The sequence below is a fragment of the Suricata suricatta genome, chromosome 11 (assembly GCF_006229205.1).
Source record: "Suricata suricatta isolate VVHF042 chromosome 11, meerkat_22Aug2017_6uvM2_HiC, whole genome shotgun sequence".
Classification (NCBI taxonomy): domain Eukaryota; kingdom Metazoa; phylum Chordata; class Mammalia; order Carnivora; family Herpestidae; genus Suricata; species Suricata suricatta.
The window spans coordinates 90,332,989-90,351,055 of NC_043710.1; the positions used below are offsets into that span (position 1 = coordinate 90,332,989).

Here is an 18,067-nt window from a genome sequence, read left to right on the forward strand (position 1 = left end):
ATATGCATGAAGATGTTTATCATAGCATTATTTATGACAGCAATTATAAACAACATATATTATCTATAGGCAAATAGCTATTCGCACTATAGAATGTTATGCAAAAAGTAGGTTATCTCTATGTACTGTGAACGGGTCTCCAAGGCCCCAAACTAGGAGATAATAGCAAATTGAGGAATCTAACATGAACACACATATATGCATATGCACACAAAATAACATATGATTTCTATGAATATATATGCGTATTATGTGTAAAAGCATAGAAAGATGTCTGGAATGTAAAATTATAAGAATAAAGGTTAGGTGAAAGAGATGAGGAGGCCAGAATTAGTTAAAGGTCATTAGCTTTATCTGAATGTTTGAAATAGTTAGAAAAACATGTTACCTTAATATTAATATTTAAAAATATTAAATGAACTATAGAACGAAAACACATCGCACACAGTAGGCCTTCATGAACTGTACATTCCTGTCCCCCCACAAGTAATGAATACCTTGGGTTCAAACACAATAGACTGATCCCAGCACTCTGTCCCATGAAAATGAAAAGTGTAAGACATAGTAGGGAGAGAGAAGGCCCTCCCATGGCCATGGCACATAGAGAGTGGTGACTTAGGGGGTTAAAGGGACAGATAGAGAGTAAATAGGAAAATCGCAGATGCAGGCAGAAATGTCACTGAACAGAGACAAACTGAGCAGAGGAGATCCGGGAAGTCAGTCTTAAAGAAACGCAAAGACGAGTCCAGTAAGCTTCTGCTAAGCTCCAAAGAGTTCCCATGCAGTATTTCCCTTCGCTCTCAAAGCAAGGGACTGATTAGACCCAATTTAGAAGATGGACTGAGCTTCAGAGAGGTGGTAGGGTTTGCCTGAGGCCCCACCAACTGTGGGCCAATGAGCCAGCCAAACCCCAAACTGCTTTTTGCAACCGTGCTTCGCGGACAACCAAGAAAAACAACCAAATGCATAGATGCCAAAATCAAAGCAAAGATCAAAAGCAGAGAAACGCCTGTGAGTGTGTAAATTGAGGGCCCCGGGCCGCAGGAGTGGGGCGGGCGGGCGGAAAGGGTCTGGCCCCAGGCTCCGCGCGGGGCCCCTAGACGCTCAGAGCCTCCACCCGCGCTGGCTCACAGAGAGAGACACTAAACCTCCCAGCGCCTAGAAGGGCTCCAGCCGCGAGGAGGCGGGGCCAGGCGCAGCTTCCGGTTCCGGGCGCAAAGGCCCCACGTGTTTCGACCCGCCAGGCCCCGCGCGGCTCGGATACGGCGGCGCTGCTTCGGCCGGTAGTGGGTGGGGGAGAAGCCGGGCAGGGGAGGAGCCGCCGGAGCAGTCGGAGCCGTGAGTGCTGAGGGGCTGGGCCGGGCCGGGCCGGGCCGTTCGCGCTGAGCCGGGCTGGGCAGGGCGGGGAAGAGAGGGAGAGGTCGGAGACCCCGCCCCCCCCCCCCCCCCCCCCCGAGTCTGGGGAAATCGCACTGTCCTGGAGAAGGGGCGGCGGCAGTGTAGTGAGGGGGTCGAGTCGTAGTGGTCCCCGGGGCTCCTGGTGGCCGGAGCTAGAACCTCTGGGGACGCGGATGGCGCTCTGGGCTTCTTTGGGTGCAGCCATCGCCCTCCGCCCCCTCCTGAGGCCTGCAGAAACGCAGTTACTTGGCACCTCCCGTTGCTTCCGCGACAACTGGCCCCTCGGAACCGTGGGAGGAGTGGTCTAGGCCCCTTTAGTTCCCGTAGCATTTTCGCACTCTGTCGTTCAGATTGCTCAAGAGCCTCCCCAACATCACCCCCGGCAGGCCCCTGGCCCAGGCAAGCCTCATCTCTTTCCCCCACCCCCCCCCCCCCCCCGTCCCGACACACATACACACACACTCACCCGTGATCTTATCACCCTTGGACCTTGTCTGGCATGTGGCTTTTCAGCTCCCACTGCGACCGACCCCAAGCTTCGCCTCAAGCTAGTAGCTTCTGACTCCACTTGCAACTTCCCTCCCCCCCAACCCTGACAGCCAGTTTTGACACTTCTGAACACCACCGTTACTCCCTGCAGGAATGTATAGGCCTCTGCTACTTGTCCGGTTTGACCAAAAGTTTGTTAGTTTGGATGCCCTGGATCGGCTGTCTCAGGTGACAGGCGAATTTTTATTTTTCTGGGCGTTGGATACTCTTGTCTCCCAGGTGCTTTGATTTCCTTGTCCCTGGTCCCTCTACCAGCCACCCCAAGGATAGGCTCCTGGCCTTAGCGGTTCTTTGACCACCTGGGTCCTGGAGTGCACTACCACATCCAGGCTGTCCCTCAGAAATTAGGGTTAGCTCTTTTTCTGTCCACACTCGGCAGCTGACCCCCAGGGCAGCCTTACTCAGGAGCCACAGAAAGCTAGTGGGGTCCCTCTTCCTCCAAGCTTCTCTTCCAAGTTGCCCCATGGGTCTTGATCCAGAAAGCCACTTCCGAAAGGCTGTGAGGAAGTCATCCGGAGGCATGTTGATGGAAAGTATGTGTCAGCCAAGCAGTTAGGGTTTGGGGCCATTTGTTTTGGGTAACTTTCTGCTGGGACTCTTCCAGTGTAAGAGGGTGGACAGGGTTGAAGGGAGGAAGGGGATTTTTCCTCTTGAGGGAGGAAGAGGATTCATAATCTTTCCTCCCTTCTCCAGCTATGCCCCCTTTTGCACTCTTAAGTACTGTATCGCTGTAGACAGTCATTTCAAGGGCACAGCAAGGTTTACTATGATGTGAGGGACCCTTGGGCATTACAAATGGTACAGATGAGGCAAGTGACAAGTTTACAACCTTTTTTCCCTGTTAATTTGGCACAGGCATAAAACAACAGTTCTAGGCTCTTTTGACTTTTTGCAAACCCTCCTTTCAATTTGGCCAGCACTGGAAAAGTTGGAGCATTTCTGCCTGAATGTCAAGTTTACTTCCTTTGCTTTAGTTACTGGCTCTCAAACTTTTCGGCTGTCTTAAGCACCTGAAGGGAGGCTTTGTTGAACAGATGGCCCCCACGGTTTCTGATGATAGGGCAGGGCCAGGGCTTGAAAATTTGCACATTTCTGACAAGTTTGTAGGTGTTTGTGCTGCTGGTTTGGGTTTCTCACACTGAGAACCGCTGCCCTTAGCCAATCTCCTTCACATAAGCAGTGCAGTGGTTTGGGGGATCAAAAAGACCTGTGTGTGTGTGCTTCTGTGCTAGAAGCTAGTAATATGATCTTGTGTGGATAACTTAACCACTTAGGTCTGAGTTCTTTCGTTTTTAAAATTAAGAATGTGAACTTAAAAAAACCCTCCAAATGCTTGTTATGCCAAATGGAAGATGAAATATTGATTCGTTTTCCCCTTGATTTTTCTTGATTCTCTTGTTAGGAGCTTCCATTTTGACCAGCTTATGTCCAAGCTAGGTTTTTTGCTGTGAATCACTAGTGTGCTAAGTCCTTGCTGTATCTTAACTACTTATTAAATTCTTTAAGGTCAGAGCCAGTGTTTTTCTCGTCTTTCTCTGCCCCGCACCTTGAGTTGTGGGGGATGCACAATTGATGGCTCGGTAGATACTTATAGAATGAATAACTCCATCCCGTGCTCCTTTCCCTTTGAAGAAGTTTCTCTCCACTAGTCCTGTGCCACAGAGTAAAGCAGTATATGGCTATGCCACCTGACTCCCCCAAGAGATTGGGATAAATTTCAATGCCAAGTTCCTATAACTGTCCCTATGAGTGGTTTATTATCCAGAAGCCCTGGCACCCGTTGATTCTGAATTTTAGTGCCTCTGTATCGATGTTGGAGTATGAGAAATAACTTAATAAAATGCAACAGCTGTTTACGGAGTACCGTTTTCTACCAAGCCTCTGACAAAGTGTTAGGCACTTGGAATATAACAATGAGTAAAGAGGTCCTTGCGCTCCGGGACAAGGTTCGCAGCCAGGAGATAAAGACACTATAAACAGTGCCCACAGCAAGATTGCCATCATGGGATCCCTTCTAGTTTGGCCCATGATTTAATCTGTAGTAGAAGCCTGCTGCTCCAATTCCTCTGGTCTAGCAGGTGTGGGATCCCATCTTTCACCATCTCGTCATAAGCAAGGGACCCTCGGGGAATGCCAGAAGGAAGTCATCTAGATACAGAGCAAAGAGTGTTTTGATGGAGTTATCAGTTATAAAACTAAAAACGTAGTACATAATTTTTGAATTGACTGTCCTGAACTATCCATGTTTACTCCTCAGGCCAAGCCCTATTTATAAAATACACCATCCTGTTATTTTTCATTAAATAATGTTACGCTGTGTGACTGGCATTAACCATGTTTATTATAGGAATGAACTGGGTACAGCTAGTTTAACTCTGGCTGCCCCCCTCATCAGGATGGGTGTCAGGTGTGAGGACTGCCCTTTCCCCCTTCAGATTAGTTTGTGATGGTTTTTCATTTTTAGATTATTTACTTATTTATTTTTGAGAGAGAGAGAGAGAGAGAGAGAGAGAGAGACAGCATGAGTGGGGGGAGGGACAGAGAGAGAAAGAATCTCAAGCAGACTCTGCACTATTAGCACAGAGCCCAGTTGGGGGCTTGAACCCATGAAACTGAGATCATGACCTGAACCAAAACCAGGAGTCAGATGTTTAACTGACTGAGCTACCCAGGCATCCCTGTGATGTTCTGTCTTAAGCTGAACTGTATAGACTGACCTGCTTTATTTAAGCCATTGGCCACCTCTAGGTAACCCTTAAGGTTAAAAAGCCTAGCTTCATGGTCGAGGTTCACCACTGTCATCACGATGGCCAGATACTCAATCATGGACTCTTAAAATCTGTGTTTGGCCTCTAGCCCATCTTAACTCTCGAATAAACCCCTTCACCACTTTAGGCTAGGTAATACATTATGGCCCAGGTATTCAATAAAGAAGCCGTATATCCTTGTTCTTCTCCAAGCCCTTCTGTCACCATCAGCAAGGACGATGGTTTCTCAAAAGATGACCCGGCTCTCTGCCCTCAGGTGGGGACTCAATTCCCATTTTTGGGGTGATGCATCTTGAGGAGGCAGAGCAGCCAGCAGCCCAACACCACCTCCTGGGCCTCTGGTACATGCCTGTAGGAAACGTTTTCTTTGAAAATAAAGTGAATCATGATGGCGTTTGTAGCTATATTTTACATTATTTGTGTTTACATCGACTCTCGATGATATGTTTCTACCCACTTTGTACCTTGATCCTAACCACAGAGTCTACAGAATTCAGGGCGGAAGATGTTCATATCTTAGCTTCCACTGGTTTCCTTGTACCACCCACTGCCACTAACTTGTTTGGCTTCTGTTTCTTCCTATCTTCCTCTTCACCCTGACTCACCCTGTGTCTTCAAAAGCCATTGCAGTAAGCTTTGAGCCACTTCTCTCCTTGCTGCTCAGATATTTTACACTGAAGGAAAGAAATATTTAAATTGCAAAAATATTAACGTTTTTTAATGTTTATTTTTGAAAGCAAGAGAGAGCGTGAGTGGAGAGCTTGGGAGACAGAATCTGAAGCAGGGTCCAGGCTCTGAACTGTCAGCACAGAGCCCAATGTGGGGCTTGAACCCACAAACCATGAGATCATGACCCGAGCCGAAGTCAAACGCTTAGTACCCAGGGACCCCTAAATGGCTAAAATATTTAAAAAGAAATAGTTTTAAAACCTGGTTTGAAGCATACTGCTCTTGATGTATTAGAAGGCCAAAAGTCAGCGAATGCATTCCCTTTCATTTCTTTGGCCTTCTGGGTTCAATTTTCAAGGGACTTGTAGGTGTACTAACTGGGCTTGCCCCACTGTGACATTGGTAAGTAGATGCACTGCTTAATGTGGTCTTCGGTGGAAAGCCTCTTCTTAAGATTCCGTCCCATCTGTGTTCCAAGGATCTTATTTAATCTTAGATTACAAGTCTTGAAGCAAGGACTCCGTATAGTGCTTTACTGTTTTATTTTCTTCATTGTTCATTTATTTTGGAGGGTGAGAGACAGCGCAAGCAGGGGAAGGGCAGAGAGACAGAATCTGAAGCAGGCTCCAGGCTCAGCCGTCAGCACAGAGCTCTATGCGGGCTCAAACCCACAAACCATATGATCATGACCCGAGCCAAAGTCGGATGCTTAACTGAGTCACCCAGGCGCCCCTATAACACTTTACTTTTGATATAACGGTAGATGGACCATGATTTTTCCTGTGCATTTAAGAATTTTTTTTGGAATTATGATGAAATAAAGGACTGTTTGCTTCTTCAATGTTTAAATCTTGCCTCCTTCACAAAAGGATTTAAAGCAATTTGAAGGAAAGAGAACAGAATAATATTGAGCATCTACTTGTCCTGGGCTCTGTGCTGAAGTGGTTCTGATTGTAACTTCCTTTACTCCTTAAAACAACCATGTGAAGTAGGTAGCATTAGCCACATTTTGAAAATGAGACCAAGACTTAAGGAGTATCACATGGCCAGTGAGGAGAGGGATCCAAACCCAAGACTCCAAAGCCCCGAACCCTTATGTGGAAAGCATGGATAATTGTATATAATTTGTATATAGGACAATTAGCAATAAAAGATCATCTTGGGAATAGAAGGATCATACCAGATAGTCTTTAGTTTCAAAGAAGAATACAGTCTTAGCACAGGGCAGTTGACAAATTGTATTAGTTGATTTCTGTTCTAGAACTATAAGAGGAGTAGCGGCAAGGTCTGGCTGGGCCCAGAGAGCAGACATAACCAGATTTCCTGGTGAGTGGCCAGCATTTGGGTAAAAACTAAGAATGGCAACAAGAAGGGAGATAGGTATCTGCTAAATATAATAATTTGAACCTCCCTACTTCAGAAGATTATTTGCCAGTAAATAGATCACTATCTCTCTGTTAGGTAGCTACCGCAGGACCACAAACCTTGTCATTTAGGGTCCAGAAAGATCTTCCCAAGTAGTAACATTGTAAAGTAGGGAACCAGAGTTCCCTTCATTGCCTGCAGATTTCTGTTGCCAGTAGAATGGAGTTAAAGCCTTCAGTGGCACGTGACTGTGGATTCATTTAAGGGCATAGGTATTGTACCAAAGATTGGAGAAAGTGTTTGCCTTTTCCACGTCTCTCCAGTCCTCCATATACCCTAGAAACACACACTCAAGAGTCTAGGTCACGGAGCCTGCCCAACCCTAGGCTTGTGAAGCCTTTCTGCAGACATTGTTTTTAGAGCCTTCTGGAACCAAGTTTTGCTCTTCCTGGCCTGGATTTTGTCTCTATATAGTCCTGTTTGCTTTTTATAGGTCATTGCAGACCCCTTCCAAGGACAGACTTTGAGGGAAGGTATTAGAAAATCAAGGGCAACAAATCGCAAGGCAGACTTAGTGTAGCATATCCCACAAACTGCAAAATAAAATAAGGTCCATTTTCTGTTTCTGATAATGACATTTGACATTTGCACAGCACATTTTAGTTCTTAAGCTCCCAGAGTTCAGCTAATCCTGGGAGTTAGGAGAATAGTTACCTGCAGCGAATCTCCCCTTTACAAGGGCTCTTGCATGTGTTATCTCATGAAACCCTTAGAGCTGCTCCAGTCACTTGGCAGTGTGGGGCTGGGACACGCATCTTTCCACGGCACCACCTGCCTCCCCATGCCTTCCCATCCCTTGCCCCACCAGGGGCTCCTCTTCCTCCCTTCGTCCTGCTATTGTTGATCTGTTTGCCTTCATTGATTCCTGAGGTGCCAAAGTAAATCCCAAACAAGCAATGGAGACGTCAATTCATGATTTCTGAAGAACATTTAAAAACAGCATTCCATTTTCTTGGTGAAGAGTATAGCCCTATGAGAGCAGGAGCACTTCTGTTCATGCAGACTTGGTAGAATCCATAGTAGACAGTCTCTTGTAGCTAGTTCTACATGGAAACAAGGAGAGCTTCCTAGTCGACTTCCCTGGGCATGGGTTCTTGGGCTTTGAAGGTGATAGAGATCCCTTCACTAAGCCAAAGACCATCAATTCCATCCTCTCTCAGGACTCCCAAAGAAAACAGTCTCACTGAAGATGGGCATAAGAATTTTAAAACCACAAGCCCCGTAGAAAACCAACCACCACGAGGTAGGCAGCAGATCCAGTTGGTAGGACAGTTAACCACATCAAGATGTAGAAATTATGGGACTGCCTAGAACAGGCTATGAAAATCTGTAGTGGATGTTTGAGGATCATGGACCTGAAATAAGAGCGAGCCTGAATGAATGAAAAGCTATTTGAGATCGAGATAATAATATGGTCACTGAAACTAAATTCCAGCTGATGGGCAGCATCACATTAGACCCAGCTCTTAACAGTGGATTGTTAACTGAGACTGTTGTGATGAAGTCCGAAAAGACTGGAAAATGAAGAATCCCTTAGGCTGCATGTGAAGAGTGGTGTGGAGGGGGCAGGTTCAGGAACACGAGTAAAACTTGAAACACTCTTTCATTCAGCGTTTTCATTCAGCATACGAGTGCCAGTGTAGTGAAGGAGAGGGTCAGGTTTAGAAAGGTCCTATTAATGCTTTTCAGTGGTTCATAATGGCTCAGCCAGGAGAGTGACTGTGGAGAGGAGGTGGGTGAATTTGAAAGACATTTACAAGGTAGAATTAACCAGATTGATGAATGAAAAAGAGGCGAAACCATGGAGGGAAAGGTGGGTTCTTCTGACAAAAAGTAGGAAGAAAATTTCAAAGTGGAGATGTTTATTCCTTTAAATTCACTTACTGAGCACTTTATTACATGAGTTGGAGATTGCTGGGGAACAGTCCCTAACTTCAAGGAGTGACATTAGAAGGATAAACAGTGGCCGTGTGATACCACCGCTAGTGTGACCGAGCTGTGCCTAGGTTGCTGGAGAAGCAGAGTGGTTTCTAGCTATTTTCAGGGTAAGGGGAGTGGGGTCAAAGAAGACCTCTCAGAATACATGAAGTATGAACTGTCTCATAAGCAAAGCTTAATGAAGAGTAAAGAATCAGAAGGGGGGCCGCCAGGGTGGCTCAGTCAGTTAAGCCTCTGGCTTCGGCTCAGGTCACGATCTCACAATTTGTGGGTTCAAGCCCCATGTCGGTCTCTGTGCCAACAGCTAGCTCAGAGCCTGGAGCCTGCTTCAGATTCTGTATCTCCCTCTCTTTCTGACCCTCCCCTACTGCACTGTCTCTCTATGTCTCTCAGAAATAAATAAAAAACATAAAATAAAAAAAAAGAACCAGAAGGAACAACATATTCTAAAGCCAAAAAGCTTAGTTAGGGCTTTTGCGTGCTTCACATGCATGCACAATGTGTGCGTGTTTGAAAGGACTGGCAAGGAGGGCAAAAGGAATAACACGATGAAAGTCAGCCTAATATATAATACTTAGAAGTTTGTATGTCACTTACAAGACGGGGGCGGGAGGGAATGATTAAGGATCTTAAATAGGGAAGGGATGTGACCACATTTGTCAAGAATGCCGGTCAATCTTGAGATCTGCCCGTGGTAACCAGTAGATCCCTCAAGTGTAAATCACCTGAATGAAGATGAGGGGAGCACACTGTGCAGCACCAGGAGGGACAAGCCTTCCTGCAGGCATGGGGACCACCCATCCCCCAACCCTTTCAGGAGATGAGCAATGCACCCTTTATAGTCGGTAAGACTCAGAAAAGGGTAGGATATGAGGCTTGAAAAACCAGTTGAGGGCTGATTGTGAAGAGCTCCACACGCCTTGCCAAGGATTTTAGAGCTGATGTTACTAACAGAAGTATTTTCAAATGTGAGCAGTGCAGTTGAGACTATAATTTAAAAAGATAGTAGTTAACATTGGGGTGCCTTCACTCTTCTGAGCCCTTCATAACTTGTGATACATTTAACCCTTGTGGTCACACAAGGGTTATATGGATGCCATAACTCCCCCCAAGCTGTAAATGGAAACAGGCATAAGGAATATAGGAACTGAGCTGTGGCCTCACTCCTAGTAAACAGTAAAGGTAGATTTAAACCCCGACAGTCTGACACCAGGGCCCTCACCCTATGTGTTTTCTCAGCCATGATGCATATCAGAACTTCATGTGGCATTTCTAAAGATACGGTTTCCTAAATCAGCTAAATTAAAGTATCCAGAAGAGTGATGTGTGTTACTTGTTTTGCAAAAGCTCTGCCATAATTATGCTGCACTTTACTCCTGGTCCAGGCGAGAGCACAGGAGTCTGTGGGAAAGGAGAGGAGGAAACAGAGCTGAGAGGCTTAACAGGGAAAACTGGTGTAAGGAGCTGTAAGCAATGGGGAAGGGTCCGAGTGGAGTCCAAAGATCACAATGTTGAGTGTTTACTTAACAAGTGATGATCTCAGCCAAGACAGGATCCCAGCAGGAGGGGTAGATTTGGGAGCATGATGAATTTAGTTCTAAACACCTGCGTTTGAGGGTGTTGTTCCTCTTAAGATGACCTGATTAGGGGAAGGCTGCCTCTGTGCCAGCCACTGGGCAAGTGGCTTCCCTCACTGTTGACTCGTGTAGTCTGCCCCTCCAATCTCTGAGAGTCTCCACTGTACAGAGGGATTCAGAGCGAGTCCGTGCAAAATGAACCTTCATAAAGGCTTCCCCCTCTATTTCCACCTGGCTGATGTGTCTCTTCTCAGACCATGCATCCTGGTGTGTCTGTAAACATGTGTAACATGATGGGCCGCACAACTGGTCCAGCAGGCGGCTAACAGAGTCCTTTGTCTTCACCAGATTACAGGTTTCATGAAGTAGAAATGCAGTTTTTTTCTATTTTCTGTGGGATGTGAACCTAGCCTAGGTAGAAGGGTAAGAGGACATACCTTCAGGCATAGATCATCGTATTTGAGGCAAATCTAGCTTAGGGCTGAAGGTTGTGGAGACAAACGGCAGGGGATTTAATAGTTCGAGGAGGTGTTACGTGTGCGGGGTTATGCCTGAACTGAGAACCGTTGTCCCTGTGTGTGATCTCATGCTTACACTGTTGTCTGTCTCTACTTCTCTGCCCCAGGTCCCTTGGGAGAAACTCCTCGAGGTGCCCAGGCTGAGACTGAGGGGTAATGACACTGTGAGCTCTAGATGGTGTGAGACCCCCTCTCCACCCCCAGAGCCAAACAATGGCTACAGCCTTGGAACCAGAGGACCAGGATCTTTGGGAAGAAGAGGGAATCCTGATGGTGAAATTGGAAGATGACCTCACCTGTAGGCCAGAGTCTGTCTTACAGAGAGATGACCCTGTGCTCGAGACCTCACACCAGAACTTCCGGCGCTTCCGCTACCAGGAAGCAGCAAGCCCCCGAGAAGCCCTCATTCGGCTGCGAGAACTTTGTCATCAGTGGCTGAGGCCAGAAAGGCGGACAAAGGAGCAGATCTTAGAGCTGCTGGTGCTGGAGCAGTTCCTCACCGTCCTGCCCGGAGAGCTGCAGAGCTGGGTGCGGGGCCAGCGGCCCGAGAGCGGCGAGGAGGCTGTGACGCTGGTGGAGGGTTTGCAGAAACAACCCAGGAGACCAAGGCGGTGGGTGAGGAGGGGGAGTCCTGATCTGTGTGATGTGGAGGGGGACTTCTGCTGGAAGGATGGATTTGCGGGGAGGGCATACAGGGCCCCTGTAATTTACCCTTTAAAACTAATCGGCTCTGCTTGTGGGTTGCACCTACTATACGGGGCAGAAGTGTGTATGTTTGTGTGTGTGTGTGTGTGTGTGTGTGTATGTGTGAGTGAATGAGTATGACTTTCTGGTTTTTGAAACACCTGCCTAGCAACCATCTTAGAGACCTCAGCACCCATAGGTTGTACGGCTTTGGTTTCCCTTCTGTGGATGTTGAACCTCCAGTTTTGTGACTTACTCAGAGGTTCTCCTAGACCCTCGGTCACAGGGGCCCCCTGTCTTCCCAGGACGATAAGACAGGGAAATAAACAGCAAAGAGAGCTTGCAGGTGGGAGAGGTGGAGATGGGAAAGATGGGCACCTTGGAGCCCTGGGTGGCAGGGGCAGGCTTGAGGAAAGTGAGCAAGCTGTGCGGCGTCCGAATATCCCTGCCTTGTCTTGATGAAGATCACCTTTGACAGCTCTCACGTACACCCCAGTGGACCCGGAGCGTCCCCTCCTCTGGGACCCTCTGGGAACTTTTCTCTTGGCAGCTTCTCCTTAAATAAGCCCTGACGACAGCCGAGACTTTCCTCTGGACTCCATGCTGACTAGAAATTGGAATTATTCCCAGGTGACTGTCCACATTCATGGGCAGGAGGTCCTGTCCGAGGAGACAGTGCATCCAGGAGCAGAGCCCGAATCGCCTAGTGAACTGCAGCATGCCGTGCAGACCTCAACTCCCGAGGAGTCCTATGAGGAGGCCACACTGAGCCCGGAGCCAGGGCCACCGGAGGAGCCGGGCCTGTGCCATGAATTGGAGTTCCAGTCCCTACAGCAGAGTGGTGGGAAGCCTCAGTGGGAAGGGAGCATTGTGGCGGGCAGAGGGCGGGGAGGGTGTGGTGTCCCCCATCCTCAGGAGGCTGGGTAGAGCACCGTGGGAATCAGTCACAGAATCCAGGGCGTTGTGAGGAGACCGTGCTAGCTAGAGTGCCCCAGAAGCAGAGCCAGCTGACATGGCAGTATTTTTGGTGGTTCTCTTGGCCTTCCAGTAGTGACCCCAATGGTGGCATTGGGGTGACCTGAGCTGCCCATTTCTCAATTCCTACTGAAGACGATGAGACCTGTTTGCCTGATATGTGGGGGTCCTTGCATGTTGCTGATAGCTGCCCTCTTTACTTCTCAGAGGTTCCGGTGCCCCAGGATCCAGACCTTCCTGAAGAGAGGAGCCCTGGAAACCCAGACATGGTTGCCCTTCTTACTGCTCTTTCACAGGTGTGCTCTAGTTTCCCTCTGCGCACAGAGAACTTGAAGAGGCAGCAGCCATTAGCTGGGACCTCACACCAGACCTCACACTTCACACCCTCAGGATGGGCAGGACACCAGTTCCCACGCTCCTTGTCCGTTGAAGTTCTCAGTTCTAGATGGTCTGGGGCGGGAGGAGCTGCATGTGAAATCATAATTGTAGCGGTCAGATTGTTACGCTCCAGGGCCGCTTTATTTGCCGCTGCCCAGAGACAGGGACTAACCGAAAGCAATTATTTTGGAACACTCTTGCACAGCTTGAGTGAGTTGCTGAATGAGGAGGGCTTGTTTTTGTTTTCTTAGGAATTAACTTGATAGTCACTGGTAAGAATGGTCCCTTCCAGGGACTGCGTTCAGTCAAGCCGTGGCCCATACGACACTGTCAGCGTGGCCACCCTGTGAGGCTGGAGAGAAAAGCCGTAGCGTTCGTCGTGGTTTCAGATTGTACCCTAGTTGGCAGGAAGGGGTCCCCGCGTGCTGTGTCAACTGTGTGAGTCGACAAAGAAGCTTGGTTAGGGACCACTTTCTAGAAAAGGTGAATTCTTGCAGGAATGTAAGTGGCATGAGAGCCTCAAAGAGAGAGTTAATGATGACTTTTAAGACTTTTCTTGTATTTTCACCGGTATGCTCCAAAAGAAGAGCAGAGGCTGGCCCTGAAAGAAAGCAGGGGGACTGGAGGGTACAGGGGAGGGCCTGTGCAAAAGTAGGAAGTCGGGGAGCAGCAGCCTAGGGTGAAACAGATTTTCTGCAAGGGAGCCCAGAGTCCCGCCAGAGTTCCTTTTGTCTCCTGGCGTAACCTTCACCCCAGGAACGAAATAGGCTCCATGAAGCATCCCATCTTCACTGAAGCCTGTGTCATTTCAGGGATTGGTAACTTTCAAGGACGTGGCCGTGTGCTTCTCCCAGGACCAGTGGAGCGATATGGACCCAACACAGAAAGAGTTCTATGGAGAATATGTCTTGGAAGAAGACTGCGGAATTGTGGTCTCTTTGTGTAAGGAATTTCAAGTGTTTCCAGAGTGTCCTGAGCACAGAGATCTTTTTCCTGTTGGAAATTACGAGGGGGTGGGGGCAGGCTTAGACCTTAGACTGTGTGCATCACTTTTCTCTTACGCCTCCCCCACTGATGAGATTGAAGGATTAGCTCAAGAACATGGTATCTTTCAAGTTCAAGGGAAAAGAAGACGCTTAGAAAGTGATTGGAAACTTCTAACAAGAAACGAAAATGATAATATGACAGCTCTAGTCTATCTGAGGCAGCGTGTGAGTTTTGAGACCAGCAGTAGCAGATGGTCTCTTACTCGTATATGGGGAAAGAGAGCATTAGCAGTCTACAACTATTGAGTTACAGATGAAGGGCAAGAAATGTGCAGGATTTGGTGAGAGGTGATCAAGCTAAACAGACCCGCTTTGGTCCACTGACCAGGCTGTACCTTTGTTCTGCAGCCTGCCTGGCAGGAGAGGTCTTAGCGCAGGGAATCGCTGAACCAATCGTAATGTCCCGCTTTCCCTCTCTTGAGCAGCATTTCCAATCCCCAGACTAGATGAGATCTCCCACGTTAGAGAGGAAGAGCCTTTGGTCCCAGATATCCCAGAGCCTCAAGAGCCTCAAGAGCCAGAAATCCTGAGTTTTACCTACACAGGTGAGGAATGACAAAAGGAATCTCCCTCCGCAGAGCTGGCAATCCCCCCTCCAGCTCTGGGGTGCCCCTCTCATTGGTTCTTCCAGCCTGTCGGCCATTACCCCTGTCTTCCTCTGAATGCCAGAGTCTTCTGTCCTCACCCTCCTCTTTCCCTCCCATCCTTCTTGTGAGGGATATGTTGTGCCAAATGGTGAAAACAGAACTTTGGAACTGCAGCTCTCGTCAGTTACTAAGCAGGTTACTTAAACTCTTGGTCCTCAGTCTCCGCATTTCCGAAACGGGGATGATAACCTTTGTCCATACTAAGTGTTGACAGTACAAGATAACGTATCAGAAAGTGCCTGGCACATGACAGAATTCAGTTGACTGGTTATTTCCTTCTTTCCCAGCCTCTACGGTATGAAATGTGGGCTTCTCTCTATATGGTCTTGCCTTCCCAAGACTGTTTAAAGATCCCGCCATTGTGTAGAAGGCAGCGTTACCTCTATAATTTCCCCTTTTCCCCTCTCACCCTCTCTACAGGAGACAGGAGCGAAGATGAAGAAGAGTACCTTGAGCAAGAAGATGTAAGTTTGGAGGATCTCCATAGATCTATTTTGGGAGATCCAGAAATCCATCAGACTCCAGACTGGGAAATAGTCTTTGAGGATGATCCAAATAGACTTAACGAAAGACAGTTTGGTACAAATATTTCTCAAGTCAATAGTTTATCGAATCTTCAGGAAACCATGCCAGTCTACCCCCTCTTAGGGAGACACCATGACTGTGCCGTATGTGGAAAAAGTTTCACTTGTAACTCCCACCTTGTTAGACACCTGAGGACTCACACAGGAGAGAAACCATATAAATGTATGGAGTGTGGAAAAAGTTACACTCGGAGCTCACATCTTGCCAGACACCAGAAGATTCACAAAATGGGCACTTCTTATAAATTTCCCCTAAACCGGAGGAATTCAGATGAGACCTCCCCTCTGGTCCAGGCTGAGAGAACCCCACCTGTTGAGAAACCCTTTAGATGTGACGATTGTGGAAAACACTTCCGCTGGACTTCGGACCTTGTCCGGCATCAGAGGACACACACGGGGGAAAAACCCTTCTTCTGTACTATTTGTGGCAAGAGCTTCAGCCAGAAATCTGTGCTGACAACGCACCAAAGAATCCACCTGGGAGGCAAACCCTACCTGTGTGGAGAGTGTGGAGAGGACTTCAGTGACCACCGGCGTTACCTGGCGCACCGGAAGACGCACGCAGCAGAGGAGCTCTACCTCTGTAGCGAGTGTGGACGGTGCTTCAACCACAGCGCCGCCTTTGCCAAGCACCTCAGGGGACACGCCTCGGTGAGGCCCTGCCGGTGCAACGAATGTGGGAAAAGCTTCAGTCGGAGGGACCACCTTGTCCGGCATCAAAGAACACACACTGGCGAGAAGCCGTTCACGTGCCCCACCTGTGGAAAAAGCTTCAGCAGGGGCTATCACCTAATCAGGCACCAGAGGACCCACTCAGAAAAAACCTCCTAGCTCGGCTCCCGTGGGAGATGTGCATTCAGCCCTTCCCCGGGGACGGGCCAGGAGAAGCCCTCTCGTCAGCTCCGGAAGACCTTTTCTAGGGCGTTGCCCTGACTGTCACCTCTTCCCACAGCTGAATGAAATCCCCCAGGTGGAACCTGTCAACCTTCTCCACCTGGAGGAGAGTTTGGGCCCAGAGTACAACTTGGGTGGAGGCTTCTCCTTGACTGGAGGCTCCTGCCTCTACCTCATGGGTATGAAGTAGGAGATTTCAAAGACTTAAGAGGTCGTGGCCATTCTGTTTTACCCAAAATTGGCTGTTTCATATCCTAAAGACTGCTTAACAGCCTCGAGTATTAAGTTGCCCAGGACAACCCTTTAGGTGTGGCAAGGGACCAGCCTTTAGGATTCTGTCCTAACTGGGCTCAACTCTTAAAAGCACATAGCCTGGAACTCCAGGCAGGAGATTTGCATCCTGATGGCTTGGCCACACACTCACAGGATGACTGTACAAATCTCACTGGTTCGCTCTTTCACCATGCACTTTCCTTCAATCCTGGGGAGAGATGGGAAAAGTGTTTGATGGGGGGGGGGTGGGCCTTGAGGCTGTTCCACATGGACCTTGTCAGGCTGCTCCCTTCCCCAGTGCCAAAACGGTGTCAGGTGCCAGATCCTGCTAGAAAGGAGGACCTAGTCAGAAGCCTCTTTCCTTGCGGGAGGTTTTCCTGTTAGGATTCCCATGCCCAGCCTTCCTACTGTTCTACCAGCCTCTTGGTTTCCCCCTAGCACTTCTGCTACAAGTGAGGTATACCAGTTGGGTGCTGGGGGATTCGGTAAAGCATAATCAAGTCATGAAATCATTTACATTCCCACCCATGTTCAAGCCCACCCATCCTGCCCTCTTCTCGTGGGTTTGTGAAGGGATTTTGGAACAGTTGTCAGCTTACATAGATATTATAATAATTCTAGAATCCTGATTGCGTCACTTCATTTACATGAAGAAAACAAGAAGATCTGAGACCAAATTATGGTAAAAAAAAAGTTTTTTGAAAAGCTGTTGCTGTTGGCTAAGGCCATCAAGACTATTCTGACACCCAGCCCCTATTCTCCCTGCCTCAGTTCTCTGATATCAGGGAACATTATGAACCCCAGCACCTGGGACCCTGAAGAATCTACCAGGAGTAAATGGCTTTCATGTATTTGCGTTGTTTGCTTTTTCTTATGTGATTTTCATTTTTATGTACTTGAGAACTAAATAGTAGTATCTCATGGCCTGATGGTAGGATCTGTGTTGCCTGATAAAGGTTCTGTGGCGATGAGGCTGAATGATTATTAACCTCACCTGCTCTGCTTGTGGGACTGGCAAGGACTGGATGAAAGTCCTCCCTAAATGGAGCACAGGGTATGGGATTAAAGCATGAGAAGGGCCATTGTCTTTCGTGCCTGGTTTCTTGAGCTCTTAACCCCTTACATGCCAGTGCGTACAGAGAATACAGGTGGGGTAGCAAGGCCATTCTCATTTGGGTCAGTAATGGTATTCCAACTGACCAGTCCCGTTTTAATACCAGTCAGTCATTGTCCTGGAAATATACACATATGAAATAAATAAAAGTAACACTGGCAGCCATGTTCCCTGGTTTCTGGAACTTTCCATTTTATGGATTCACTTTCCAAGGCTTCGGGTTCATACAAAGAGAACAGGGAGTACAGAGTAGTTTCCCATGAGGCTGGAGAAGGCTTGGCCTGGTTACCAGAGCCCCAGGTGGAGACGATGCATACTGAGGTAAGATCTGTGCCTCTGGTTTGCAGAAGACCCTCCTATAATGTGCAGACATTTCTGACCCACAGAGCATCAAAGCACAGTTTGTCCCAGGTGAAATGTCGTAGCCTCAAAAGATTTCTCCAAGCTCACACCAATTATGGGAGTTAATAAAATTCTGGAGATAATATGTTTGTTTTAATAGGATAGCGACTTTATTCACGGATGCACCTGCATCATTGCAGTGAGAAACTGTCAAGAGAGTGTACATGAGGGAGAGTTGGAGAGACCGGGCCAGTCTGTTGGAACATCAAATTGTTTTTATTGCTGAAC

The 18,067-nt window shown here is 48.0% G+C and overlaps 1 protein-coding gene across 2 annotated transcripts; it reads left to right on the forward strand.

The window, feature by feature from the left end:
• The first annotated feature begins 1,235 nt into the window (after window positions 1–1,235).
• On the forward strand, window positions 1,236–17,409 carry ZNF202 (zinc finger protein 202). 2 transcript variants are annotated; one of them, XM_029914889.1, is made up of 7 exons: window positions 1,236–1,338; window positions 10,950–11,457; window positions 12,157–12,367; window positions 12,709–12,797; window positions 13,692–13,821; window positions 14,351–14,470; window positions 14,993–17,409. In XM_029914889.1, the coding sequence occupies exons 2-7, from the start codon at window positions 11,056–11,058 to the stop codon at window positions 15,985–15,987; spliced, it is 1,947 nt and encodes a 648-aa protein (XP_029770749.1). In that variant the 5' UTR covers window positions 1,236–1,338; window positions 10,950–11,055; the 3' UTR covers window positions 15,988–17,409. The 2 variants fall into 2 exon arrangements, with proteins under 2 accessions (XP_029770749.1, XP_029770750.1); XM_029914890.1 differs by lacking the exon at window positions 1,236–1,338 and adding an exon at window positions 2,090–2,480.
• Window positions 17,410–18,067: the final 658 nt, after the last annotated feature.

Bases quoted from the DNA above. Each gene is read 5' to 3' on its own strand.
- ZNF202 (XM_029914889.1), top strand. From the start codon at position 11,056: ATGGCTACAGCCTTGGAACCAGAGGACCAGGATCTTTGGGAAGAAGAG. The intron at 11,458-12,156 runs GTGAGGAGGGGG...AATTATTCCCAG, and splicing joins CCAGGAGACCAAGGCGGTGG to GTGACTGTCCACATTCATGG. The intron at 12,368-12,708 runs GTGGGAAGCCTC...TTTACTTCTCAG, and splicing joins CCAGTCCCTACAGCAGAGTG to AGGTTCCGGTGCCCCAGGAT.